This window comes from Condylura cristata, unplaced genomic scaffold (assembly GCF_000260355.1).
Source record: "Condylura cristata isolate star-nosed mole 26May11 unplaced genomic scaffold, ConCri1.0 scaffold00014, whole genome shotgun sequence".
Classification (NCBI taxonomy): Eukaryota; Metazoa; Chordata; class Mammalia; order Eulipotyphla; family Talpidae; genus Condylura; species Condylura cristata.
Window position 1 is genome coordinate 43,935,169 of NW_004567115.1, and position 21,444 is coordinate 43,956,612.

The 21,444-nt window shown below is 44.1% G+C and overlaps 1 protein-coding gene across 2 annotated transcripts in view; it reads left to right on the forward strand.

The window, feature by feature from the left end:
- GALNTL6 (polypeptide N-acetylgalactosaminyltransferase-like 6) overlaps positions 1–21,444 on the forward strand; it is an 849,045-nt gene that overhangs the window by 796,529 nt on the left and 31,072 nt on the right. For both annotated transcript variants that reach the window (XM_004682397.2, XM_012724993.1), the window contains exon 10: positions 6,684–6,905. In XM_004682397.2, the coding sequence (XP_004682454.1) occupies positions 6,684–6,905 (222 nt within the window). The remainder of the gene's footprint in view (positions 1–6,683; positions 6,906–21,444) is intronic.

Genomic DNA, 21,444 nt, shown 5'->3' on the forward strand with positions numbered 1-21,444 from the left:
GCCTTGACTCATTCTCATTTAGAAAGTACAAAAGTCTGCAGCTTTTAAAAACAGAGCAATCCTGGCTCTCAATGGTGACACAGTGGGTTAAAGCATGGCATTATGAAGCTCTCAGAAGCCACTGCAGCATGAGTTTGATTCCTGGCCAGGGAGCTGACCCATATGGTGCAGCAGACCTCTCCTGACCCACCTGCTGCTCCCCTCAGCAGTGTACTTCATTGATCTGCCTGTTCTGCTCCCCACTCTGTCTCTGGTGAATCCTCTCACCCACCATACCTCTGGCCTGTACCCCAGTTCTGTAAGCATAAATAAATACATCTTAAACACACACACACACACACAGATCCTTCACTTTCTATGCCAAAAATAAATCTATTCCTCAGCTCCTGTGGCTGCTACCAAAGCTGTGGGCCTTTTGCTTTCTTCGGGAAGGAATTCCACAGAGCCTAGAGGTCCCCTCTGCTATCAGTTAGCCCCACTATTCTTGCCAGCTGTGGAGTGGCCTCCCTACCTGTACGAAGTTAGGCATGCATAGATGGTTTAGTCTGGTCACAAATCTCATTAGCATCTGAATTCTTCCCTCTGGCAGGTACATTTTAGCATATTAATGAGATCTTAGTGTCCTTGGTCAAGAGACTTGGTCAAGATTTTTATTAACTGCACACAGGGCCCTTGCCCCTCCCTCACCCCTGCCAAAGGAAACTGAAACACCACTGGTTAGGCGACAGCCCCCATGGTCTACGTATGGCACCTTTGGTCAGTCTAGAGGGACAGACTGTTAAGCAAGATCTTCAGCAGCTACCCGCCCACTCACGATTTAGTCCACCTGTTAAACAGGATGCCGAGCAACCCCATCCCGAGAGTCCACAGTTTAATTCACCTAAGCTGTCCTGTAGTTAATCTTTCCAGCTGTGAAGTGACTTCCATACTGAATATAATCCCAGCAGGTGAAAACCCCCCAGATTCTCCTTGAATGGGGCTGATCCTGCACCCTCAATCTAATCCCCCAAATGGTCTTGTTCAACTATACCAGAGTCTAGAAGAAGCAGCCCAGCTGTGGAGAGACAGAAAGCTTTCCTCTTATTTTCAGACAGATGTTTACAGGAAGCCCTAACTCATCCATCCAAGGCCTGCTATGCCCACACCCTACCTATCAATTAGCACTACTATTCTCTTTAGCTTCCCTAAAGAAGTAGTGAGTGGTGGCTTCCCTGCCTGCATCACAGGTAGAGGATGGGGGTGCGAGGACTGTCACAGAGGGATTGGGAAGCCTATTTACATCAGCCGTGCGTTACATAGCAGCTTTCTCTGCAGAGTGCTTGCAATTTCTCTGGAATAATCTCCCCAGCAGCAAAACATTCACTGTATTGGCAATAGCACCAAACTCTGCCAGATTCTGCATCTTCATTTAATGAATTAAAAAACATTTGGGCACATGATGTATATCAGGAGTAGAGTTGCCAGTTTTAGCAGATAAAAGACAGGAGGTCCAGTGAAGTTTGCATTTAAAATAAGCAAGCAATTGTGTCAGTATAAGTGTGTCCCAGATAATATTAATAATACAAATATATGGCTCTCCCTGGTGGCGCAGCGGGTTAAAGCACAGCACTGAGAAGCTAAAGCCCCTTCCACATGAGTTCGATTCCCGTCTGCCCCGGAGGTGACCACATGGCGCGGCAGACGTCTCCTGACCCGCCCGCTGCTTCCCTCAGCAGTGTACTTCATCGATCTGCCTGTTCTGTTCCCCACTCTGTCTCTGGTGAATCCTCTCACCCTCCACATCTCTGGCCTGTACCCCAGTTCTTAAATCTTAAAAAATAATAATAATAATACAAGTATGATATGACTGCTAACTGTATTTACACTTTAAAATTATGTGTTGTTTACCTGAAACACATGTCTACTGCCCTCCATATTTTACCTGGCAACATTAATGGGGGGAAATAAGAAGAGAGTTTCTGAGTGGACATGACTGGACAAATGGGAGAAGAGTGAACTGAAGCAGGGGAAGCTGTGTAGACAAAGGCAGGGGAGACTGCATTTTCCTCAGTGGTGATTAGTAAAGCAGTTCTCCTAAACAGAAGGCTTTGTGGGGAACAGAATTAAAGAGGCTTGTTGGGGGCCTATTGTGGAGTGTCCTGAACAGTAGGCAACCCTTTGGAAACAGAAGTTGGGGCACGGGACATAATTCAAGAACCAACTGTTTGATTTTTTTAGGGGCATTATCTCTGCTGAGCAGAACACCTGGGATTGGACATTTTGGGTACAGAAAGGTAGTTTGGCCAGTGTAAGCGGCCACAATGAGAAGCTAAATTACTCTGCATGAAAAGAGGGGAGAAATTATTATATCCCACGGTAGCCGTGCAAAGGAGACCCAAGAGGGGAATTTCGAGCAGGATTGCACCATGGCAGGAAGCTAAAAGACCCCAAGAAGGTGATTTTGGTCAGAGTGAAATTCTCTATAGCAGCCAAAGAGTCTGAACAGTTGAGTGAAATACTCCCTCTTCATGGGTTGTTGTTGACACATCTCTGCCATTTCCTGAAAACCTTCACCCAAATCTCTGCCTAGCTGATCTACCTAAGAGATGTTTGAGAGACGAAGAAAGCTCCTGGACACCCCACATCTCACATCTCTGCAGGGCCAGAAGTCCTAGGAAGGAGGCCGGTAGGCAGGGAAAGTGCTGGAAGAGGAAACTGAAGGGTGAATGACCAAACACACACCCCTGTAGTCCACACCAATCTCAGGGAAGACAAAAGTGTACAATTTGGGATGAAGCGATTTTATTTAAATCTCACAAAATTAGCATCCCAGCCAACAGCTGTTTCCCACAGAGAGGACGACCTTTACAGAACCATCTCCTGAGAGCTGGTATGACCTGTATGGCGACAGAATAAGCAGTCCACACTTTCCTCCTTCTTTCCTCTTAATAACTTTCCTCTCTTCACCTCCACCTATGCTTACTCCATGTCAGAGAGAGATGGGTCAAGTCAGCTTGTTTTACTCCTTGCTACCATCTCTTGTAAGGCATGATATTGATATGCCTCCGTTTTATGATTCTACATGTGTGTGCTTAGCTAGGAACGTGTAAGAAGCATCGCTTTATTTCTATCCCATTGCCTCCGTGTATTTGAATTTGTGCATCTGTGCTCTTGCAGATTAGACCTGGTGACCTCAAATATTAAAGTCTTCCCTGCAGAGGCTAAATATACTCAACAATCAAGACTATAGATGCTACAATTTATGTTATTCTACAGCCAATGAAACTTCCTGCAGCTACTTATAATATTTCTCAGCTGTGGTTTCCCAAGAACTAAGCACTGATTCAGGATGACAATGGCAAATTAACACAGTGTATTGTTATTTCCAGAATAATAAGCTCAGAATGATTTTATTCAGCCAGTCACCTGAACTGTTTGGGAGTGAAGGTTGGGAGTGAAGGCTATTCTTTGGCAATAGCATCTACTCTTATGAAAGTTTCCTCCTGACAGAAAATTCCAGAGAGTAGAGGGTAGAGGGTTTGTAATCAAGGATATCCAGGGAGTCAGAGGTGACAGCAGACAGCAGTCAGAGGTTGTAAATTGATTTAAATGTTTATTTAGCAACCAGATCTATAGGAATACTGACTGGTATGTTTTATGCCATTATTATGGTATTCCTTTTCCCCCATCTCATGAAAAACTACAACAAAAGGAATTGATTATTTGACATCACCCCTGGGATACACCCATGACAGTGCTGCTTCCTTCGGAATGTTCAGGAAATCAGCAAACCTAACCTGTAGCCAAGTGTTTCCATTGGAAACGGGCATGAAAATGCAAAGCTACCTGGCTAGTATCCTGGTTAACTGCACTAAAAGGTCCCGAACGTTGCTGACAATTACCAGCATGCTATCGCCTGTTGCTTTTACTTATTGATCTTAGTTAGCACCACTAGTACATCTGTCATGATCCTTTGGCTCATTTCCCACTGGACGCATCTAAAGTAGCTAATACCTCTTTGAGTTTTCACAATAGTCCCCATTTCCACTTCAAAATCCTAAAGCACACACACAAAAAAATCTACACTTTAGCAATAATATTCTTTAAAAACTGGTTCCAATTTCAGTGTCTTGGTGAATTCACATGCTATGAATTGACTCACGTTGATTTTATAATATAGTCTTTTATTAATTCAATGATTAGCATGCTCGGATGAGCACACATGTGCTTGTAATCAGGACAGGTGCTGGCATTTAAACAAAAACAAAACAAAACAGAGCTATCCTTGACTTTGGCATTTTCCGTACAAAAGTGTTTACTTACCCAAGGCAAAATAGACTCTTGTGACAAAGCTTTCTTGCAAGCCATCAGAATTTCGAAGGCATGGTCCCACTTAATAAAGTCACCTTTTCATTATTCCTGGGTAATTTATCTCTTTGCCTTTGCTTTTTGCCATCCCCTGCCTTTACTCATTCTCGCTTATCAGAAAAGCAGAATGTCAGTGCAAATTAAATATTTTCACTTTATGGAATAATTGGGGTTAGGACAAAGGTTGTAACTACAGCCTAAATCAAATTTGAATATAAAGTTTGAGTATCATGAACTAATTATTCTCCATTCTATCTTCGAATCTTTTCACTGACCTTAAAAATTATCTAACCAAGGACAAATGAAAATGGAGTGTGTTTCATCCAGAACATTTATCAGAGGGAAAGGATACCAAGGACATAGCAATTACTGAGATGTATATACATAGTACATGGCACCATCAAAAGCAGGAGCTACAACACCTCACCAGTTCCGTTCCCTTTCCAAACAAATCAGGTCAGAATCTCTGGCAAAGGTTAGAATATTCCAGAACAGGGTTGACCACAACTGGAGCCAGAGGAGTGGACTGTGTGATGGGGCAACATGAGCCCACAGAGGTGTAAAGCAGCACGTAGCTCTGAGAAGAGGCTCACGCTCCCCATGCCGGGAACCTTACCGAACAAGCCTCACAGAAGCAACCGAGAGACGGCTGTCTCCTTTCTGCCTTTTGCCGTATTCACGGAGCCCTACCTGGTACCCAGCATTGACCAAAAGTGACCACAGAGTCCATGGGAGAAATGGGGTTCAAGGTCAGATGGGGCAAAGGCCCTCTGGAGGTAGACGTGCTAAGACAGGAAACCCCATTACAAATAAATTATCAGGGCCCCGCTGGTGGTGTAGCGGTTGAATCTCAGCACTAACAGAGCTGCCTCCAGAGCGCAATCTCCAGCCAGGGAGCTGACCCACATGGCGCCAGACCTCTTCTGACACGCCCGCTGCTGCCCTCAGCAGTGTATTCAGTCATGAACCTGTGCTGATCCCCACTCTGGTGAATCCTCTCACCCCTCTGACCTCTGTCCTACATCCCAGTTCTTCTACACAGAAAACAAAAAAAGGAAAGAAAAATATCAGCAAAGTGTCTCTAAATGCAACAGAGCTCTAGGCGTGGCCCAGGGTTAGGATTCCATAGGTCCAGGCTCTGGTTAGGATTTCATAGAAATATGTATGCTACAGTGATTTTCCTAAATGTCGCTAGTTTTTGTTTTCATCACTATGCCAGTAGGTATAAAGTTTCCAGTCATTCTGCTCATTTTATCACCTAAGAGCCAATGAGAAACTCAATACAAAGGGTCCAGGTTCACGCAACTGGGCACGTAAATCAAGAAGTCAGGACACACAGCAAGTAGCAGCAGGGGGACCCAGCCTAGGAGACCGTGTACGAGGGGGCCGGGCGTTCAATGTAGGGTGCAGTTGCTCTCTCCGCTCCCCAAGATGGCACCCGCGGGGCCGCGATAACATCTCATCGGAGCCAAATTCTTCCCAAAGAAACCTGTCTGCATCCGAGCCAAAGTGTGCTCTCTGCACTACTAGGAATAGCGCTCAGCTTCACAATACCTCCAGGTGCCAGATTCGAGGGCAGCTCCCCGAATCCCACAGACAGCCCACAATGTTGCCTTTACCATGAAGTAGAGACATTTAACTGAGGGCACCTTCTGCAGGCAGGTGAGACCCAGAACCAGCAAAATATTGACTCAACTCCAAAACTGACAAGGGGCGGAAGTCCCGCCCCGAACCCACTCACTCTCTGTCCGGAAGGGCTGGTGTTTGCCTGCCATCCACCCTCTGGGCCTCCATGCCAGGGAAGCTCAGAGGGAGGACTAGCTACGTTGCCCTTCCCTGGACCCTGCCTCTGCGTGGTAATTTACCAAATGCCACTAGCTGACACGTCACACTTATCAGTATCATCAGAACACGAGGCCTTGAACTGAAGCAACACAGGGTTTTTTCTATAATGGGGAGAAGAGCATAACAGGTATTTGTTCATTCAAGCAATCTGATACCTAAGAGGAACTTCATTATTTCCTGTTTCAATTCCTTTAGTTCTATATGGGGGGAAGAAGGAGGCTCTAATCATACATCAACAAGGATGGGAAAGTTGTTTTTACTGTCAGCTGGATTTTAACTGACTGGCTGACTATCTACTGGGCATTCGAACCCCATGCCAGAAGCAGACATGCTTGCAAAGCCTCAGCTCATCATATCCCACACCTTGCGGATCTGAACCCTTACTGAGAATGAGCCACAGCCATAGCTGCTGAGGTGCTCTGATTTCCTTTACTTTCCAGTTGTCAATCTGCTGCGCAGCTAAACCCTTCGCATTCTTTTCTGCTGCACAGAACCTGAAGCGGGTGGCTGAGACCTGGATGGATGAATTTGCCGAGTACATTTACCAGCGGCGCCCAGAGTACAGGCATCTCTCCACGGGGGACATCTCGGCCCAGAAGGAGCTGCGCAAACAGCTCAGGTGCAAGGACTTCAAGTGGTTCATGGCAGCGGTGGCCTGGGATGTGCCCAAGTACTACCCTCCCGTGGAGCCGCCGCCCGCCGCCTGGGGGGAGGTGAGGACAGGCTGCCTGGACAGTGTCCGCCCTGGGGCACCCGCCCCTCATAGGAGCGGGTGCGGGTGGGGTGCGGGTGGGACGGGGGCGGGCTGGAGGTGGGGCACGAGTGGGTACTGGCCAAACCTTCCACTCGTTTATCCCTCCATCCAGTGAGATTAACTTACGCCATCACAAATATCTGAATGTCAGGCTTCTCTTTGAACATAGCTGGGAATGAGGATTCCGCTCTCAGCCTTCAGAGCTGCGCTCCCCCCACCCCTAGAACTCTTGACCACTGTGGACTCCCCAAATGGCTTTCTTAAATACACTTGGAAAAATATTTTTATTTGAGATCCGTGAAACTGGCATCAGAGCTTATAAGAATAAAATATCTGTCGTGGTACTGTGTAAATACCAGCGACCTGGTGTCGGATGAAATTCCTCCTGGTCCTTAGGCGCACGGCCCTGTTGCTATTTATCTTCGCTGCCCAGGGACCGAGGGGCAGCCGTGTTTGCTAAGCGCGTGCCCTGCGCGGGGCCTTGCAGAATTGCCGAGGGCCAGAACGGAACTGGGCGGTGCAGAGCCGCCTGGCGCCTTCAACCAGCACTGTGCTTCCACCTAGCACAGACCTTTTCGATTTTACTTCACGGCCTAAAACAGGGAGAGGTGAATAGCCCTCGTTCCCGATTTGAAATTCCCCGTTTGGTTTAGTCCCAGCGCTCTCGCCCCGACAGGCGGCGTCCATCCCTGGCCAGGGAGCCGACCACATGGCCAGCAGAGCGGCAGGCCTCTCCTGTCTCACCTGTCAGTCCGCCTGGTCTCTTCCCCACTCTGTCTCCGGTAGATCCTCTCACCCCCGCCCCCTGCAACTTGGCCTACACCCCAGTTCTTCTACAAAATAATTAAATATTAAGGGGGGGGGAAGCCTCCTCTTTTGAACACAAAAGGGATGAAGGTGCTGAGTTTGGTTCCTTTTGCTCATGTTATGCGTAGCCGGGACCCCAGCAAAGCATGCGTGAAAGCAAGGACGAAAATCAGACATGGAGGATTCACCTCAGTACCTTAATCTGCTTTCAGCAGAAACTAAGGGGGAAACAGGCTGGGGTGGGCGAGTAGAGGGAGGTGAATAGCCCCACGGCAGCTCCTAGGACTTCCAGAAGCCTGGAGTCAACCTCAGCGAGGTTGGCTGTGTGGTGCGGGGAAGAACACGTCTGCCTGCTCAATGTCTGTGGCCAGGCAGAGCTCCAGAGACAGCGGCAGAGAGGCCGGGACGGAGCAGCAAGCCCGGAGAGCTGACGCGACTCCCCTTTCCCAGGAAAGGCGTGAGGCACGTTACATGCAAACGCAGTTTCTGGTGCTGATAAGGCCCACAAAGATGTCATCCTCTGCCTGTGTCTGGGCCAAGCCACGGCTGGGGGTCCGGCTCCTGGGGGGTTTGCATGTGCATGTAGCTGCCAGCCAGGTGAGCGGTCTAATCCCTGCATCCCCAAGATTTCATTAAAGCTTCCCTGAGATACTAGTGATCGCCAGCTGCTCACCCTCAGCTCTCTGCTGTGGGCTTGGTTTGTGGCCACAGAAAGCAGACGCCAGAGAGAACTTTCTAAGTCTAGGGCCTTGTGGGTCGTGAGAACGTGTTACCCAATATGCTGGTGAGTTGCTGCCCGGCATCCTGTAATTCTGTAGTTGAGGTCTGTCTGCCCTCTTTCTGTGGTCACTGAAGTGCAGCCCTGTGTTCGGGACTCAGAAACACTCCTGAAGGCCTCCATCTTGTTGGGAAATTCCCAGCTGGATCAAAATCCCATTAATCTTTTCTCTGCTCAAATTCGTATGCCTCGCTACTGCTGCAGACTGTGGCCGGTCACATTTTCCTAATCAGTATTTGTAAAACACTTTGCTTGGGAGCAGGCTCCAGCTTCTCTTCGGGTTCTAGAAAAGGCATGGCTTTCCAGGAACGGGCAGTGGGGCTGGGCCCCAGTGGCACACCCCTTATCCCGACTGCTTCCACCTCCCTCCGGTGGCTGGCGACGCCCTAAGGACATTTATATTCACTGCTCCTGGTCTAAGCCTCCAGACATTGAGAAGAGAAAACTCTTTTTTTTTTTTTTCTAACAAGATGGCAAATTTCTTTCCTCAGCGCTTTAGGACGACAAACAAACACAGGTCATATTCACACTGGAGGAAGGAAGTGGGGATATCATAGGGCCAGTTCCACACCGTGGCATTTGCTCAGTGAAAGTGAAGTCAGGGGTACAGTGAGAATGAAGACAGAAGTCTGGAGGAAGGCAAGGAGAAAGAAATAACACGTAACTAGGTTTGGGACTGGCAGATTGTTTTGGAAAATATCTATTTTCCAAGCAGAGTAGGTTCTGAGAATAAAAGTGACAGACATGCATTTTAATGTAGGGAGCAATGGAAGTGTTTGAAACACAGTTTAACCCAAACGAAACCAATAAAGGAAGAGTCTATTTTCCAGCACTTTATTGGGTAATAACCTACTTTTTAATCACAGATAAAAATTATTAAACACGCAGGATATAGCTATGGTCCATTTTACCTTTTTAAAACAATCTTTCAATGGATTCAGTCTGGTGCTTTTTCTTTTTCCTTAAGGGGACTTTCTTTTAAATAAATGTTTAATTCTGGAATAATTTTATATTTACAGAAAAGTCACAAAACTAGCACACAGAGAAAGTTCATGCATCCCCTTTACTTCACTTCTTCTAGAGTTCCATCTAATATCTGCCACGTTAGCCACGCACGTATAAACTAATTCACAGGGAGACAATGCTATTAACTAAAATACAGGCTTTGTTCTGATTTCTCCAGCATTTTCACTAATGTTCCTTTTCTGTGTCAGGATTCAGTCTAGTCTATGAGAGGGCTGTTTAATCTCCTATGGACTTCAAATTAATTGCTGGAACAGGCAAAGCTCCTACGTAAATGCAGTGGGTCAGATGCTGTTTTAGCAAGAGTGTGAAAAGGGAGATTCAGACTTGTGGTTCTTTTCAAGCAGTCATGGAAGGAACCACAAGCCTCCGGCAGCATAAACACAAGAATCCTTTATGGGAGCTCTGTGCCAAGAAGCAAGCTAACACGCTGTTTTATGCACTTGTATTTGGAACGGTTTTCCACCTGCTTCTTTGTGCCAGCCTGATTCTGGGTAAACAATGAAGTGCTTAGGCAATTTTTGGCTCTGGTAGTGAGATCCCAGCTTGTAAAGGGTACGTTACAGACCATAAACAGCCAATAAATTGCAAGTCATTTCCCTGACAAACTCAGCTGGGTTACTGCACTTGTCTCCTAACTCATCTCTCTGCTTCCATCCGGCCCTCTTTCTGTTATTTTCAGCATGGCCCACTTAGCATGAGAGACCAGATCATCCCTCCATGCAAAAGCTTACAAAGACTGCTGTCTCTCTCCAGATAAAATTCCAAGTCCTTGCCTGTGCCCTAAATGATTGGACCCTGTGGTGTCCTTTCCAACCTCATCTCTTGCTGTGTACAGCCTCCTCCTCCCCTTACTCTTCTTTGGGCACAGTGGCCTCCTCACTCTTCCTTAAAGGGCCCAAGCACAATTCTACCCCAGGACCTTTGCACTTGCTGCTCCTCCAGCCCCAGACAATTCCTTAGGTCCTTCCCTCACTTCCTTCAGGTCCATACTAAAAAAAAAATCATTCAGCAAAGCCTTCACTGCCATCTTATTTATTGTGTACATCAATTTGCAAAGATACTTCATACCTTCTAATGCACCTTACATCCTTTGTTTTAGCCTGTAATCTCATCACTACATAACTAGGTAGGGAATGTATTTATTTATCCTGTTTCTCCTCTACTTCCCCTACTAGAAAGCTAGCTCCACAGCACAGGATTTGTTAGGTTATTACAGCTCTTCAACAGCTAGAAACTGTACTTGGCATATAGTAGGTGTTCAATAAATATTTGTTGGATGGATGAATGGAGAGTCGTGGCTTTTTGTGGGCCACCTCACTGTTCACGGCTCAGCCCACACACATGGTTAGCACTCATGTGGCTTTACCACACAGAAGAAGAGTCTCTATACTACCCCTCCTTAGCCATGCAAAATTTACCTCTTTGGGAAACTTGGAAAAGAAGACAGCTTGAGTGGTAAATCTCAGGTCACTAATTCTGATGGGCTGTCAGATCTGTGATTCCTGAGACTCAAACAAGATATCAAATATTCTCTTCTGACATATGAGTAAGACCAGGGAACCCTCAAATATGAAAATCCTCTGTTCTGGCTATTTCCAAACTCTCCTGCTAGTTTCCTACTGAAAAGGTGAGAAAAGACCAAAGTCACATCTGCTAGAAGAGTGACCTCCAGAATCTTGCGCAGGTAGGACCCTGAGCTGGCAGGCAACCCAGAGGGTGCAGGTGTGATTTGGAGCCAGGTCATCACTGGAACATCCCTCAGTGCTATTCAAACAGAAACAATGTGCTGTACCAGGATGTTCTGTTGGATAGGATAAGAATAGGCTTAAAGTGGAAAACTATTCTTAAACCAGGCACATATGGAGTGTCTCATTTTGTGTGGAGATGCTAAATGAAAAAAAAAACAGAATTCCTATTCTTTCTCTCTTACCTCTTCCCCTCCTTAGAATTCGTGAATCTGCTAGAGTCATTTATAGTAGTCCTTTATAGTTCAAAATGAAGAGTTCTGCAGAATCCCAAGTACCATGTATAAAATGGAATCAAAGATAAACGTGTCTTTTCCAACCAGCGCCATAAATTCTTTGAAGGGTCTGCTTATTGTCCTCAATGTGCCGATCTTGCTGCATCCATTTGTCATCTTGTGATTGTGCAAAACTTTAGGGAAAAAAATCTTTGTTTTAAAAATTCATCCCAATGCTGAACTACTTTGACTACAATTTAAATTCTTCGCCTCAAGAGTCATGTCACCCTGCACTGTGGAACAGTTGCAGAGATAGGCACCCTGAATAATTCCAGCTCTTCTCCCCTGCTTTGGGCTGCTCTTGGCTTTTGACTAGATGGCTTGCTTTCCCTTTCTTCTAATAGTCTCATATCCCACAAAGCTTTTCAAATCTCTCCCTATCAGCTCACATGAAAAGAATGTTTGACAGTAGGAGGTACATTATCAGAAAGACCATCTGGAGCTGTGATGTCTCTTTCAGCAAACGCAAAGTGCTACTGTAGACTGCACAGGCAAAAGCCAGCAGGCCTTCTTGATGACTGAGGCTCTGTCCGCATTCTCTCAGGAGACAGGAGATGCATAATCAGCTTTCCACCTCCCCCTGCAGCCCCATCTTGCAACCAGGAAAGCTACTCCCTGGACAATTATACAGGGACTTCTCCTGCCTTTCAACAGCTACACGTTGAAGCCAGATCTTTACATTAAGCGTCATCCGCCATGATTTGTCATTCTCTGAGTGTAGTAGCATTGACGTGCTCTGTCATTGTGTCTCTGGCACAGGCAATGCTAGTAACTGTGCTAATTCGCGTCTCTAGAGCTCAACCACCAGATTGAGAGCAATGTAAGAGCACATAAAGAATCGCATTATCCTTTCAGATTTCCTGTGTTTGCTGAATTCTCAGTGGTTGAGACTGTAGAAGACACACAAAGTGTTTCTGAGGAACATGATTTTAGTTTCATGATTTTAGACTGATTTCACAAATTGGACATCTTAGCATCTCAACTGAGGCAATTCAACCCAAGTCTTAAAGAAACCAGACGTGTTTCAGAGCTACTGTTTGCTACTCTTATACAAAATAAGATAAAATGTTAAAATGTTCTTTCTTTCTACTTATTTTTCTGTAAAATATATGTATTTGTACTGACCTGCCTGCACATACTTATATATGCTTTTGGGTTCATATCACAGGAGTAAACAAACTTTTAGTGCATGTTCCCCTAGTCATGAACTCATTTAAGTGTTTAATTTTTTTTTAAAGTGCATATAGAACTGGGGTACAGGCCAGAGGTGCAGGGGCGATGAGAAGATTCACCAGAGACAGAGTGGGGAGCAGAACAGGCAGATCGACAAAGTACACTGCTGAGGGGAGCAGCGGGTGGGTCAGGAGAGGTCTGCCGCGCCAAGTGGATCTCCTCCTGAGCAGGTGTTGGGGGGGGGATCGAACTCATGAGGAAGTGGCTGTAGCTTCTTCGTGTGGTACTTTAACCCGCTGCGCCACCAGGGAGGGCCCCTGTAGAGTTTAATTTTTTTTTTTAATTCCTCCACTTACTTTTTTTTTTTTTTTAAAGATTTATTTATTCGTACAGAACTGGGGTACAGGCCAGAGTTGCGGAGGGTGAGAGGATTCACCAGAGACAGAGCGGGGAGCAGAACAGGCAGATTGACCAAGTCCACTGCTGAGGGGAGCAGCGGGTGGGTCAGGAGAGGTCTGCGGCGCCATGTGGTCACCTTCAGGGCAGGCAGGAATCGAACTCATGCGGAGGTGGCTTAAGCTTCTTAGTGCTGTACTTTAACCCACTGCGCCACCAGGGAGGGCCCAGAGTTTAATTTTTAATGAACATTAGTACCTTCTATTTCAAGAGTGATCTAAAATTAATAGTATTTGAGGATCAATTATTTCAGTGATTTCCAGTTCATGGCCTCAAAGAATTAGTAGAGATGGAAAAAAATTCAACATAGTTGTTAAATTCATGGACATAGAAACGCCTCCACCCTACCTATCCTTAATGTGCCCAGTTGGCTTCTGTGATGGCTAAGACTGAACTCTGCAGTGGCGACTTTCCTTAAAAATCCAGTGACCAGGGCCTTTCCCTGGTAGCGCAACAGGTTAAAATGCAGCACTTTGAAGCTGTCAGCAGCCACTGCAGTATGAGTTCGATCCGCGGCCAGGGAGCTGACCCCCATGGTGCAGCAGACCTCTCCTGTGTTGCCTGCTGCTCCCCTCAGCAGTAGATTTCAGTGGATCCGCCTGTTCTGCTCCCCACTGTTTCTGCTGAATGCTCTCATCTCCCCCACACACACACATACACCTTTGGCCTGTACCCCAGTTCTTGTATACATAAATAATTTAAAAAAAAAAAAATCCAGGGACCAGAATAAGCACAGCCAAAAAATGGGAGAGATTCCTCAGGTTCTAGAATAAAAGTGAATTTATTCTTCACGTTGATTCTACATGATCCAGATGGAGGTAGTGGCATTATTGGGTCGGAGGTTTGGTTTTAGTCCTTTGCAGCGAGCAGTAGGTAGACACAAGAGCTGAGATTCTTCTCAGGGTCCGTGTGATGAACTGAGGTGTTTGCTTAGCAGCAGCCCTGGCCTGAGCTACCGCGGTAAGTACAGTGCCCACGCAACTCAGAGTGAGTGGCAGTCCATTGCATTTGGCCTAGAGATTTTTTAGCGACCCACAGGTCACCTGTCATTCTTTGGTTCTGTTAGCAACCTGAAATAACACTGCCCCAGTTTAGAAGGGCGAAGTAAGGCCTCCTGTTCTCCCCCACAGCTCCATGCCTAAATCCTGTCTCACAGTTACCTTTTTGTTTTTGACTCACTTGATTAGATGTCTTCCTATTAATTTGAAGAGATACAGGAGTTTACTTTGACCGGCTTAGGTTTCCAAAATTATGGTTGTATCTATTCAGCAGCCTAGAAGTAGTTGACTTAACCAGCTTGCCCTAGATAATTTCCTTTTATAATGACGACCATAATCCTTTTGTGGAACCACTATTGTCCAATCTAATAACTATTTGTGGATCAATGCTCTATGCTCTATGCTTTAGGTCCATTACAAAGAGAAAAATTTAAATAGCAAAATAATCTCAGAAAGAACTTGATGTTCTGGACCTGTCGAACTGGATGGACCAATCTAATGTACTGAGTCTTATTTAAGACTTAAGTCATCCAGGACCCATTACAGACACACACCAAACTCTGTGCCTAGAGTGTTTTCGTTTTATTTGGTTTTGGTTTGATTTTGCCAGAACTGCCTGCAAGTTGGTGGCAAAGAGCTTGGTTCCAGATTCTAACATCCATTTACTACCATCCTCTTGGAAATACTGACAAACCCTAAGTAGAGAAGCCAGAAATCAAAAGCTAAATACCTCACACTATTCTTGCTTTTGATAAATTGGGATTTCCAGTGCCAAAAACACAGTAGCAGCAGGGTTTTGCTTTATCATGGAAAAAAAAAAACAGAAGGAACATTGAGGAGAGAAAAAGAAAAGATGCAGAACACAGATATCCTCTTATATAAAACAGGTAACCAGGATATGGGTCAGTGTAGCCTCACCCCAGACAGCAGTAGGGCTTGCAGAGGGGATCAGCGAAAATAAGCAGCTTAGGAAAGAAAGGAGAATACTAACAGTCCTACACACTGCTTCTCTGAAATCGAAATCAACAAACAGGTGCCCCCACAAGAAGAGATCCTTACAGGACCAGGAGCTGAGGCAATCCAAACTGAAAGTCAAAGACCTCCTCACATGCGTCAGGCGCCAGGCTAGGGCAAGCATGGAGACACCACAAGACACCAGGAGGGCCCAAGGGAATTTCACCCTGCAGAGGCAGCCTCGGCCTGCAGTCGCTCAGACAGTCCAAGTACTTCCCTTTGGAAAGACAGAGAGTCATTTTTTTCCCTTTGTCTCCCTCACTCCCTTACTGAGAGAAGAATAAACCCGCTGGTTTCATCCACAGGAGACTCTGGAATCCCAGGGAGACAGAAGTTCTCATAGTAGAGAAGCAGGGTCTGAGATAGAGCTCAGCACGAAACGAACAACAAACACATTTAACGTTAACAAGACTGACCTGGAAGGAGAAACCTTGGAAGGACACAGAGTTAGAGGCAGGAAGTTTTGTGAATCAGGTTTCAGTCCTGGAAGACAGCGAAATGAGTATATAAAGAACGGGTTTTTAATACCTCAAAGTAACAACAGAGAAAAGAGCCATAGGAAGGAACCATCCTCTGGTTGTCTAAGAAAACTCTTTTATTTCTCAATGGAAAGTGAAAAAGACTGTTTCTATGTGGAAATATATGAAAGTTTATCTATGCAAAGATATGACAAGGAGAAAGATAGAAATGAGCCAAATAAAGTTCCAAGGATAATGAAAACATACACTAATACGACCGCGAACAAGATGAAAGTAAATTTCAAAGTGAGTTAAAAGAATCTTAAAAGCAATCGAAGCTTGAAAGAACTATACAAATCAGAGTTAGAACTGCTCAGAAAGGGGATGGCTAGGATGATAATGAACCATGGTGATACCGAAACAAAGCTGGAAACTCGGGAAAGAAGAGAAAACACAAGACGGAAGAAGTACTTCGGAAACATGCGTTAGACACGCGCCAGTCTGGGGCTTGGTGGCTCCTCAGTTTGGCTACTGTAAGTGGTGCTACAATGAACACGGCAGTGCATGTGTCACTTCAAATTAGCGGTTTTATTTACTTATTTTTTTACTTTAATTTTGCAAAAGATTCATTTATTTATGCATACAAGAACTGGGGTGTAAGCTATAGTTGTGGGGCTGAGGGGATTCACCAGAGACAGAGAGGGGAGCAGAGCAGGCAGATGGACTGAAATAAACTGCTGAGGGGAGCAGTGGAGAGACAGAAGCATGTACCTTGTGGTCCGCTCCCTGGCTGGGGGTCAAACTCATGCCACAGAGGCTGAAGGTAACTGGATAGTGCCAACTTGACCCCTGCGCCACCCTGGAGGCTCACGAATGAGTGGTTTTATATATTAGGTGTATAAGTATATTAGGTGTGTGCATATATTAGTGGAATTGCTGGATAACATGGGGGTTCTATGTCCAGACTCTGCAAACCTCCCCCCCTGTTTTCCCCTGGGCTGAGCAATGGGGCTCCTTTCCCCCCACCGCCTCACCACACTTGCTACTTCTGGTTTTTTGGATGTGCGCCATTGTCACAGGTGTGAGGAGTTATCTCATCGTGGTTTGGGTTTATATTTCCCTGGAATAGGTCAAGAGGAACATTTTTCACATGCCTGTTGGGAAAAAAAGAGAAAGAAACCAAGGCTACGTTCGAAGGACCAAAGAAACAGAGAGATAATGAAACGGACAGTGAGAGCCCCCGGAGCTAAAATAAGGAGTGAAATTAATAGAGAAAAAAGACTAAAAGATTTTACCAAAGATTTGAAACAACAGATTCAAAGGAGATTTAGCATGAATTCCCCTAGAAGAAACTCTTCCTCCCAGAAGTGAAAGCCAGCAACTATATAAAACAACAATTCAAGCAAACTTTCACACAATTAAAGATTTGAATCTACAAATTGTAAGGACTGTTTCTGAGAAAGTCACCTAAAAACCATCAACACTGGACATTTCTACTAAAACCATTTTTTTTTTTTGATGAAGGAAAACAATTTTATGAACTCAAATAAAACCAGTAAAAGCTAAGAGCACTTTCTGAAGCACAAAACATTTTGTAAAAGATGTTCTAGAAAATAGAATGTGAACCAAGGATTTTGAAACACCTAGAGCATGCTTCAAATAGAAGGTCATAGAAGTACAAATATTCAAATACTCAAGGACTGGGTCCCAAGAGTCTTTCTGAGAGTCTTACTGGAGAACCAGTATCAGGAATCAACAGATGTTCAGAGAAGGCTCGCCTGCGCGCACGAGAGAGACTGCCTGTAAGGATAAAACAACATGGAAATTTTATATGTTCTAACAATGTTCAAATAACACAGAAAAAAATAGGAAGAGTAAGTGGAAAACAGAGTAAGCTTGCTGATTGGTCCCCAGGCATTAAATAGGATTTAAAGGAGATCACCTACAAATTGTAAGGACTGTTTCTGAGAAAGTCACTAAAAACCATCAACACTGGACATTTAGATCTCAGAGGAGAGGAAAAAGGCGAAGAGTTATAACCAACCAGCAGAGTTAAGCATCATCTAAAAAAGGGAATAGTGTATCATGTACACTATTAGTGTAAAGGTAACCAGTAGGGAAAACAGATAAGAAATACAAAAATTAAATATCAAAGATTAGAAAAAACAAAATCAGAACACAAAGTGAATAAGCTTCTAGATAAGCTTCTAGATACGGTAACTATATTAGACATCAATATGTCAGAACTGAGACCAAATATTTTTAAAGATCTATTTAAAGAAGAAATTCAGCCAGACCAGTAAAGAAAATGTGGCTCCTTCCTCTATTTGAGGCATACCTAAATCAAAATTAAGAAGATTGTTTGGATCCTGAGCAGAAAAAAACTATAAAGGGATGTTTGACTATCAGTGGTATTTGAATATGGGCTTAGCTGATGTTGTAAATTTTGGGATATGTGAGAACTTTTTCCTCCCTTCCTCCTGCCAACCACTCCCCCCTCCCCTTCCCCAAAGAAGTTCACTAGTCATTTAGTAGCAAAACGACTGATGTGTGAGGTTACTTTCAAATTCTCTAGAAAAACACAAAAACAGGAGTTACAAAGTGTGCAGATGAACAAGTATAGAAAAATGTTGATACTTTTCAAAGGTCAGTATCCGGTACCCAGAAATTTCTAGAAACTTCCATAACAAAAGTCTCTTCAACAGCATTGCCTTTGAAGGTATGTGGGAACATAATAATAACAGGAAAGATAAAGCACAGATAAACATTTTTTATATTGCCATTTTTATTTTACTTGTACCCTAGAGCTAAAATTAGATTGAAACGCATCCTCATACCCTATGTGAGTGCATTATTCCATAGTAATATTGTATTTTACTTAAATGTTATATTTAGGTTTCTTATTAGCTGTATCTGAGAACTGGTGTGGAATAATACAAGACAAAATGCTATATATGAACAGATGGCACCTTTTTGTTGCCAGAATCTCCCTTTCCCCTCCTTTTTTTCTCGTTTCTAAAGGTTGGCACACAGGTTATTAGGCACACACAGTGCTTGCTACTTTTGATCATAAATAAGATCAACTTTTGAAATTATCCTATAATTAGCAAATTCTACTTATAGTGATTACTGTAATTGGTTTGATCCTCAAAATATACATAAAACATATAGTCCAATTATTCACCATAAACTAGCCAGCAAGAGGGACCACACTGGTGTTTTTAGGCATAATGGAGAAGAATTGCCACGGAACCATGTTCTGTTCACTGGGGATTGTAGTTACTTAAGATCAAAATTAAAATGTAGCAATCTGAGTGCATTATTAAAAGGGTGGAAATAGCCAGTTCACTTTCTGGAGTAAAGAAATAATCCTATTAGAATAAGTAACTAAAGATTATGGAACTAAAAAGCCCAAGACAAGAAAGTCACATGTGCACAAACGTTTAGTAGATGTCTCAGGCGGGGCTCTCGGATGTCCAACAGCACCTTGAGTGTCCTCACAGTAGAACCCCGAGAAGCTGGAGCCACAGGAAACCACCACTTAGCTCCCAGAGCATCAGTTTTACTCAGGATATCAGGAAAATAGTATATGATGCAGAGTTTTGTGCCTGTTCAAGTTTCATTGACAATAAATATAGGATAGTTTGGTATTGCTTTTTAGCTCTTTGTGACTCTCAGTTGAGGAAATCATTCTCTTGGGAGTTAATTGTTGTGCGTAGGTCTGGAAAAAAGGAGCTATGGCTTTTGAAACAAAATGAATGAAAGTTAAAAGTGATCGTACCAACTGCAATAAGTAGAAAACTAAAATATAGATATCAGATGGCTTTGTTTATCTGTGGACTATAATAATCAGAAACATATATACTGGCAAAACAGCATTATATACTTAGAAAAGTACATACCATCACAGGGTGCAGAGGGGAGACTGCAGGGAATAAGGGAACGAAGGTTATATATGGCTCCTTGACGAGGGAGGGTGAATGAAGCATGTGAATATATGAAGGAGTCAAAATGTAACCCCAGATATTTACAGATATAAAAAACACCAGCATATTAATAAAACTAATACAATTCAATAACCTAAAAAAAAAGGAACTATGGAATAGAATGTCTAGTATATCATTTTTTGTAAATAACATCCCTTCAAAAAAAAAAATGTTGTACTGAGGTTCAAGATGCTGAATCCCCACACACATGTTCACCTGGTATCTGTCAGCCTGGTCATGTGGAACAGTGTGACAGGTGGCAGCGTAGTGAAAAGGCTGGTGAAGGGGCCTCACCAACCTTTTAGAGTTCTAGAAACTCCCTTTTGGCTGACCTCACACAATGATTAGCTCCCAAGAGGCTGCTCTCCCCAACTAAGAGGCACAAAGAACTAAAAAGCAACACCAAAGTATCCATTCTTTATTGTCAATAAAGCTTCAACAGTCACAAAGCTCAGAAGCACACCCATGTGTGAATAAGCCAGTACATTTAGTCTCCGAATGGCATGTGGTGACTGGAAACCTGTCACTGATGCCCCCTCTGTCACAGGGGACATGATATATGAAACCCACTTTAGAGGCACATTCTTTCCAGAAGCAGACAACATAGGTCAAGTTGGTTGGTGAACACAGAACCAGAACAAAGATGAAGAGAATAGTTAATGGCATCAGGGTGCCAATGCATTTGATCTGGCAGGAAGAATAAATGATCTCTTCATGAACCCTATGAACCACCTGCCATTGAGACAGGGGATATTTACAGCAGGTGGTTTCCTGGGCAACACAGGATGGCAATGCCCTTAGTTACTTCTCTGTCACCTGTTTCTGTCTTTCTGTTACAAACTCTTTCTAGTCAACACACTTTTCCGATGGTGAGCCTTCGAGTGGATCCATTGTGGAATATTCTTGACCGTCCTGTCTCCTTCAGGCAACCTTACATAGCTAGTATCCACGGCAAGCTTCTAGTAGAGGGTCTAATGTAGCGAGCTCTCAAGCTCTCAGTAAAACGTCGGCTCCTATTATTTACTGCCATTGAAATCTGATTTGCATTACATATTGATAGAGGAGGCAACACGTTACCTAAGTGATACCAGAAGCACAGGTTCAAGAGAATAATTGCTTTTGCATAAAACACTACCCAGTTGCATTTAAAAGTAACACTCAGACATTTCCATATAGGGAAAGTATGACATCAAGCATCCAAAGAGAAAATTCTAAGCTCCCGTGTGTCTGTGTGTTGGGGGAATGAAGAGAAAGCTATAGGTGTGGCAAACCTGTGAAACAGTCTTTCTGGGCTGCTAGATCTATAAGGCAAGAATTCCTTCCATGCCAAACTTAGTGTCTGTGTACACACATTTTTTCTGTAGAGTCCATTGCTTTCATCAAGTTTTATGGGAGTCTTGACCCCACAAAAAATTTAAAATCACTTGTATTAAGTAACACCGACAGCTTTAAGTGAAGAGATTCAAATGGGCTCAAAAGCAAGTAAGGCCAGGGTCACTTTCATCTGGAGGACACACAAACTGATTGTTGGAACTGACTGTGACCAGTTGCATCAATGAGAGGAGATGAGTCAGGACTTGGATATGGAATTTGAGTGATGAATGCAAGTAAGTGGCTTTGAGACTCTAGTAACCTCCCTGATAGGTCTGCCACTTGTGTGGCAACAGGAAGTAGATTCACATTTAGTGAAACTTCTAGCAATAAATTCCTTGTAAGTCCTCTAAAATGCAATGTTTGACAAAGCCTCTTTGTGAAACTCTATGATCAACTACAAGAATAACA